The 7,688-nt window shown below is 27.0% G+C and overlaps 2 protein-coding genes across 3 annotated transcripts; one reads left to right on the top strand and one right to left on the bottom strand.

The window, feature by feature from the left end:
* The first annotated feature begins 262 nt into the window (after positions 1–262).
* On the top strand, positions 263–2,970 carry LOC106793379 (glutaredoxin-related protein 5, mitochondrial). Of its 2 annotated transcripts, XR_001382411.1 has the most exons (5): positions 264–466; positions 724–865; positions 1,024–1,255; positions 1,330–1,566; positions 1,691–2,883. XR_001382411.1 is itself a non-coding variant. In XM_014760267.1 (4 exons), the coding sequence occupies exons 1-3, from the start codon at positions 383–385 to the stop codon at positions 1,218–1,220; spliced, it is 423 nt and encodes a 140-aa protein (XP_014615753.1). In that variant the 5' UTR covers positions 263–382; the 3' UTR covers positions 1,221–1,255; positions 1,330–2,970. The 2 variants fall into 2 exon arrangements, 1 of the variants encoding a protein (XP_014615753.1); XM_014760267.1 differs by having other exon boundaries at positions 263–466; positions 1,330–2,970.
* On the bottom strand, positions 1,376–7,599 carry LOC106793378 (4-coumarate--CoA ligase 1-like). The gene is made up of 7 exons (XM_014760266.1): positions 7,287–7,599; positions 3,568–3,744; positions 2,910–3,241; positions 2,690–2,836; positions 2,182–2,430; positions 1,836–2,104; positions 1,376–1,753 (listed from the first exon to the last, which is right to left on the bottom strand). Exons 1-7 carry the CDS (start codon positions 7,557–7,559, stop codon positions 1,428–1,430), a joined length of 1,773 nt encoding a protein of 590 aa, XP_014615752.1. The 5' UTR covers positions 7,560–7,599; the 3' UTR covers positions 1,376–1,427.
* Positions 7,600–7,688: the final 89 nt, after the last annotated feature.

The following is a 7,688-nucleotide window of genomic DNA, read 5'->3' as shown; positions in this document are numbered from 1 at the left end:
CAATAATTTAACGAGTCAAACACGTAACACACGTCGGAAAACTTTAAATTAATTAAAAAAAAAAAAAAATATATATATATATATATATATATATAGATAATGTAAAGTTTTTTCTCATGGATACATATGCGCATGTGTGAGCTTTTTTATATATTGAGATAACCTTTCCCCTCATAATCGGTAAAATATATAATACGAGAACTTGTTCATAGATGGCGGTAATTATTGGTAAAGTAGTTTCAGATGGCGCAATTGTCGTAAACAGATAACGAGCGTTCTTCTTACTAAAACAGTTGTCTCTAACCTCTAGCCAACAAAATTTCATAACAAATTAATTCAAGTTATTATTTAATATTATTACTATTTTAATAAGTGAAATAAAATGTTGAACGTCGGAGGAAGATTGACAAGAATAATTGTTCGAAGTTATGTTACGAAATCCAATGAAATTGGAAATCTTGTCAAAGTAAGTAATATATATTATAAGAGGTTATAAATATAAGATTTGCGATTGAATTTAATAGTTGTTATATCATCAATTTATTTTTATATGTTTTAATTTGGTATTAAGATAGTCGATGAGAAGAATCGAACTTAGGCTATGCAAAACTTGGCAAAAGTTTTTCTTTAATCATATGTTGAATTAATTATATGTAGAATGTGCCATTGCAATTAATGATACAGAAGGGTATCTATTATATTTTGTTTTTTAATATTTTACAGAAAAATAAAGTTGTTGTCTTTATGAAAGGCATACCGGAGGAACCGAGATGCGGTTTTAGTAATGCTGTAGTTCAGATATTTAGAATGCATGGCGTTACTTATGATGCTCATGATGTTCTTCAAGATGAAGATCTTAGACAAGGTTTGTATAAATAATAATTTATTTTAACCTTTAATATATTTATAAAAATATATATAGATATATATATATATATATAGATATATGTATATATATCTATCTCCCGTTTACAAGTTTTGGAATAGTTACATTAATACATTATTAACCGATAACAAATTTAGGTATTAAAGAATATTCAAAGTGGCCAACAATACCGCAGGTATTTATCAATGGAGATTTTGTTGGCGGCTGCGATATTTTATTAGAAATGCATAAAAATGGTGAACTAGTAGAAGAATTGAAGAAAGTAGGTATTAAAAGCGCCTTGTTGGAGAAAGAAGATGCTTCTCAAAACGAAGCTACAAAATCTAAAGAGTAGAAAGTGATCTTCTATTTATTGTAAATAAGACCGATGTGTGTAAATTGTTTTTCTCATAAAAAAAACGTTTTTTTGTTATAATAAATATTCTTCTTTTCAATTCTTTTAGCTCGCATCAGTATATAATCCTTGTGCGAAAAGGATGGAAACGAGATGTGAATTTGAATTTAAAAAAATTTATGCCTCTGTCTATTCAATACGTAGAAATCACATATTCTGTAGTTTTTTTCTTAAAATTTTCCCAGCTGGACTTTTAGGAATTTCGTTGATGAACTGTACATGTCCTATTTGTTTGTAATTGGAAACGTGTTTAGCAACAAAACTTTTTACGTCTTCTGGATTAACGGTAACTCCTTTTTTCGGTACTATAAAAGCTTTTGGAATTTCGCCATATTTGTCGTGAGGAACACCAATTACAGCAACGTCAGCGATACCGTCTAAATTGCTAATAATATTCTCCAATTCTGCAGGTGCTACTTGAAAACCTTTTACTTTGATCAATTCTTTGGAGCGTCCTTCAATGTAGATGTATCCTAGGTAAATTTTACATTGATCAATATAATAATTAACACATAAGGATTATAATGATTATATAATTTTTTATATAATTAATACCTAATTCATCATATTTTCCTACATCTCCAGTTTTTATCCAATCACCATCCATAGTATCTTGAGTTGCTTGAGGATTTTTATAGTAACCTTTCATTACTTGAGGTCCCTTAACATAGATTTCTCCAATTTCATTTGGTCCTACGTTGATACTTTCATCATCTTTGTATTTGACAAAACGTAATTGTGTGTTAGACACAGGAAAACCTACTGAATTGGCAGGAGCAGTTTTACTTAGTGTTACTACTGGACTGGTTTCAGTCATACCGTACCTATAAATACATAAAAAAAACTTTGATTTACAATCTTTTTTTCTTTGAATTGTTATCACATTGATGTATATTCTTACCCTTGCACAAATTGCACTTTGTCGCTGACACGTTCATGAAATTTACTAATAGTATCTATCCCCAGTGGTGCAGCTCCTGATATAATCATCCTTACATGTTCAACATGCCTTGATGTAATTTGTTCATTATTAACCATCATTTGTATAATCGGTGGTACCAAGTATAACAATGTCGGCTTATAATTTTCAAGGATTTTTATATAATCTTTTATTGAAAATTGCGGTAGACACACTAATTTGGCGCCTATTCTATAAATAGGAATTAATCTATTATATTTAGTTATAATAAACAAATATATATGCATATATGTATATGCATACGTATATGGTGTCTATCTAACTCAAGTATTTTAGATATCTAATTTATTTGTTAATGTAAGGTAAAATTTTGTTAGAAGAGGCAAATATTTCGATAGTTGAACGTTCCGATGCCAATGCGTTAGAGTAGTATTAATTTAATCGATAAATTATTTGGGATGTTTAAAATTCAATAAAAAAGTAAATGTACCTTAAATAATTACAAATAAGAGGAACTAAGGCATATATATGAAAGAAAGGTAGTACCATTGGTACAGTATCCTGTGTCGTTTCAGTAGTACTTATACCAATTGAAACTTCTGGAGAACTTATTTGAAGTAAATTTGCAACAATGTTCCTGAAAGAATCATGATATAGACAATGAATGAAATATACAAATGTTCATAAAAGTACAATACTTATTGATTTACCTGTGCGTTAATTGTACACCTTTAGGTAACCCAGTGGTACCACTAGAATATAGTAAAAAAATGTCATCCTCGGGATTGACACCAGTTTTTTGATTTTTCGAAAATTCTTCGATACCTTCTTTCATTAAATCATTCAAATTTATCGTACCCGAAGGTATCGATCCACTACCATCGTTAACTACTATAATTGGTAATTTGATTTTTGAATTATTTTCAATACTTTTTTTTATAGTAGGATATATCAAAGGATTGGTGAAGATCGCCGAAGTTTCGGAATCTCGAATTTGTTTCATTATTTCAGTGCCGGTCCACATAGGATTCATTGTTGTTATCTAAAAGAATAAAAGAGATAAACAAAAAAAAAAAAAAAAAAAAAAAAAAAAAAAAAAAAAGCAACATTACTTACGGATGCCAATAATTTATATTCTTGTATTAATATATGCTAAATTCATTTTTTTTTTATGGAAAATAATAATCCAATCGATTTTATTGTTCAATTATAAAAATAATGCATCTAATTTGAATATTACATTTGAAAGTGTATTTGATAGTTATTTTAAAAAACTTATTGATATATATATATGTACATAAATCTTTTGAACAATTACGAACAAAAAAGAATAGTAAGAAAAAATATATAATTATGATATTTACGTACACGAAGGCCAGCTTCAATAGCAGCTAGTATAATGATAACATATTCGGGAATATTAGGCAAAATAATAGCTGCGGTATCGTACTGCAAAAGTTTTGCTTTACGTAACGACATTGCCAATCGATCTACATGTTTTCTCAGTTGCTGATAATTATACGATTTGCCAGTGATTGCACATTCCTGGACAATAAATAATTATAAATAATTTTATCAAGTTAATATCTCGTGTAGCTTTGAATTAAATATTGTCATTAAATTATAATCATATCGAAAGAATTTTTATACTTTAGATTGAAATATTTATTTCGTTATAATTAAAGATTTATGAGATTTATTTATTTTTTTATATATACCACATACATAATAAAATTAATTAATATAATAAGAATAATAATAATAAATGAAACGTTTAGTCTTTTTTATATATTATAAATGACATTTTTTCATTTCCTGGAACTACATTTCCCTTTTTTTCATTTAAAATCTGGAACACCATGTATATTTTGTACATTGCTGAGAAGAATATAATATGAAAGTATTCTTTAAAATTTACGTTATTCATCAACCGTTGAATACAACAATAAGTAATAAATATTATCAAGCCAAATGATTCATTACATTTATGCAATTCAAATGCATCCAAATGAAAAACTAAAGAGTATGCTTTTATCGAGTTAGTGTATCTTTTAATTAATCGTGAGATCATATTAGGTTGCCCTATAAGTTGTCCCTATGTATGATTTCGAGTCGGGTATGTTTGCAATCATACAGGCTTATCTTTTGTTCGTTTATGGCATCGATTTCAGTCGTCTCACAGCCCTTTCGAAGTATTTTTGCAACTGCATTTGCATAGAAATATCTTGAACATTCGAACGAATCATTATTTGATTACTAGAAAATCCAATGAAAATTTGACCGTGAAAATTCGTGACGTGAATCATTGCTAACGCATAAAAATAGAACACATTCTATAGTAATTTTATATTACGTCATTTTGCTTTTAATAATCTCGGCTTCTATGCAATCTTCATTAATTTTTTTTACATTAGATAATTATTCAACACATTCGACATAAAAAATTAATCTCGAGTCCAAAGTTTTAAATAAAAACAAACTTCATTTGCATCTGGAAATAAATTTTCATCGTGTTTTGCAAAATATATTTTTCAATCATTTCAAATACGAGTAACATAATTTTTCCTCGTATTTTTTATCACTTATGTTAATTAAAAAATGTATATTCTTTTCTCTAATTGACTTTTGTATCTAGTTACGTAATCTTTGATGCTAAGCAACATCATCTATGCTGAATTAGAAAGTTCAAGAAGTTTTCACCGATCGCACACAGATGGTCTTAGCTGTATTATACATTAGAGAACATTAATAGTTCCATTAGAATGTTCAACATGTTTTAATAAAATTTCAATAAACAAATGTCATTCTTCTCTATAGAAAAAATTGTAAATTTTTAATCGAAGTAACACGAGTTATATATTTTTCCAATGAGACTACAATTTTTCTATTTTCATTTGAAAACAAAATATGGGAAACATATGAATGTATCGTGAATCGGTTTCTCCATCAAAGAGAACACGTAGAAAGTGTTTTGAAACATTTAACATTTTGCTGACTCATACTTTCGAGTCAAAATCATTTACATATATTAGACGGTATATATAAATATTTGAAATACTTCACATTCTATTTGCTTATCAAGGACGTTTGTTCTCTTTCATGTTCAAAAATTGACCATTCAATTTAAATTCTACGTGTTCTTTCTGACGAAGATTTTTAATATCCGTACACTTCGAATAATAAACGAAAAACGAAATTGTGATCGTAGTAATGAAGAAACACATGGAACGTTTAAACAATTTATTGCTGTTAATTTTCGATTAATTTCAATTATTTCATTGACATCGAGAAATTGAACACGCGAAGATTGAAGAATTCCTTATAGCAATGTCTGAACTACAAACAATTCTCTTTCAATTCTCTTTCAATTCTCGATAATTTGCGTTTTAAAATAGTTCCAATATTGTTTTGAATACTCTTAATCATTAACAGATATATTTTTATTTTGTCGAATATTTTAACACGAATTAATTTACATTATTTCATTAATATTATTTGTTTATTCGCACTTATTTTATTATATTCAATTAATAATCTCAAAGATTTTTTTTATATACAACAGTTGATTTATTCATTCCAGCGTAATATTACATTCTCTGTTGTATCTTGTTTATAATAAGAAAATGTATAATATTAACAAAATGTAATCGTCATCAGTGAGGAGAAGAAAAAACAAAAGGTAAATACAGAAGAGTGGTGTTAATCATCTAAATATATAAATAGAATAAATCGTTTTGATGTATTTAACAATGATTATGTCTCTACATTGTTTCAAATGTTTGAGTTTAATATCTTATTTTAATTAAATATGTTTTCAAATGTATATATACCTATACTCATATAGATTTCATTTGTATAACGTATATAACTATTGAAAGAAAAATAAATTATAATGTGTATCAAGAATAATTGTGCGTAGATAAAAATAATGAACGACGACGATATTATTTTATCAGGGAGTTGAGGAAATTTGATAATATACAAATGTCGGTATAAATAAAGATACGTCAGAAGAAATAATTGATATTTGCACTGCATATGAAGAAACTAGAAATGAATTAACTATAAGTATTGCATTGGAATAGATAACAAAAATCTAAACTAAGTAAATGTCGTACAAATGTTTATGTTGGAGGAAAATTCGTAATTTTGTTTTTTTCGTCAATGAACTTACCTCAATCACTTATAAACCCCATTTATTGTTAGATTAAAAAATGTCTTAATATTTAATCGAGATTTATGAGACAATTAGTCTCATAGATTAATAGAATAATCTATCTCTAGATAATAGAATAATCTATGCATTATTATAATACATTATGCATATGTATGATCAACGTGTTTAACGTGGTCATTTTGTAAAATGAACCGATAATGAGCGTATAAAATGCTGAATTTTGTAAACAACGTGTACAATTGTTTTGATATTTCACGATTAACTAGAATAATTTATATATTTTCCACGATTCTTTGAATACTACTTTGATATTCATCTTATCTTTATCTTTTATTCCTCGTATTCTATGTATAATCTATATTTTGTTTGTTATCTTTATCTGTTATCTCCTCTTGATTCTCTGCGAGTATCGTTCTTAAATATATTTCTTTCACGGTACTTTGTTTGTGGTGAATACTTTTTAATTTAATAAATAATAATAAAATATATTAATATTCCCCTGTGTGCACTATTGTCATCTATTAGTATACAAGAAGGACACACATGTTTGAATGTGTAAGATTTTAATAGATTGATATCAACACATTTTCAATAAAAAAAAAGTTCATCTCGTATAGAATAAAATTCGTTATGCACAAAACGTCGACACGTTAAATACATTGACTCTAACATATATATTAATCATTTCTAACCTTGGATTATTTATAAATTCGTATGTTTTATGCATCTTTCAATGCGTAGATATTACGAATCAGCTGATACAAATTACAATTTTTAAATGTAAATGCAAAAATAATGACGTCACGTGTACACAATGGGTTTTAACGAAAACTTCGTGACGAGGGGGAGGGGAATGAGTGTAGATGATTATTTTCAGTTTATATTTATAATAAATGAAATAAATACTCACTATTGCAGTTTTATTCGACCACTTATCCATATTCTGCCAAACTATTTCGTGTAACAATACATTTTCGTATCCGTGTATATTAGAGCACGGACTGTTTACAATATTATTATGCGTATTTTGTTCATTCAAATGTATTTGTTTTTTCGAAGAATAATTTGAAATTAATCTTGCCAGACGAACATTACCATGATCACCATTGTAATATAATTTATCGATGGATCGAAATAAATTCGCGCGCATTTGTCTTGATATTAACGAACGATACATGAACATGATTTTTCCTTATTAGAAATTCCTTTTTTTGTTAATAATAAAATCACATATATATATATACACTATATATATATATATAGCAATTAAAATCTAACAATAATAATAATAATAATTATTATTATTTGAAAA

The sequence above is a fragment of the Polistes canadensis genome, unplaced genomic scaffold (genome assembly GCF_001313835.1).
Source record: "Polistes canadensis isolate GaletaPanama2010 unplaced genomic scaffold, ASM131383v1 scaffold_13, whole genome shotgun sequence".
In the NCBI taxonomy this organism is placed as follows: Eukaryota; Metazoa; Arthropoda; class Insecta; order Hymenoptera; family Vespidae; genus Polistes; species Polistes canadensis.
Note: the sequence above shows the minus strand (reverse complement) of the source record. Positions and strands in the feature narration are given on the sequence as shown.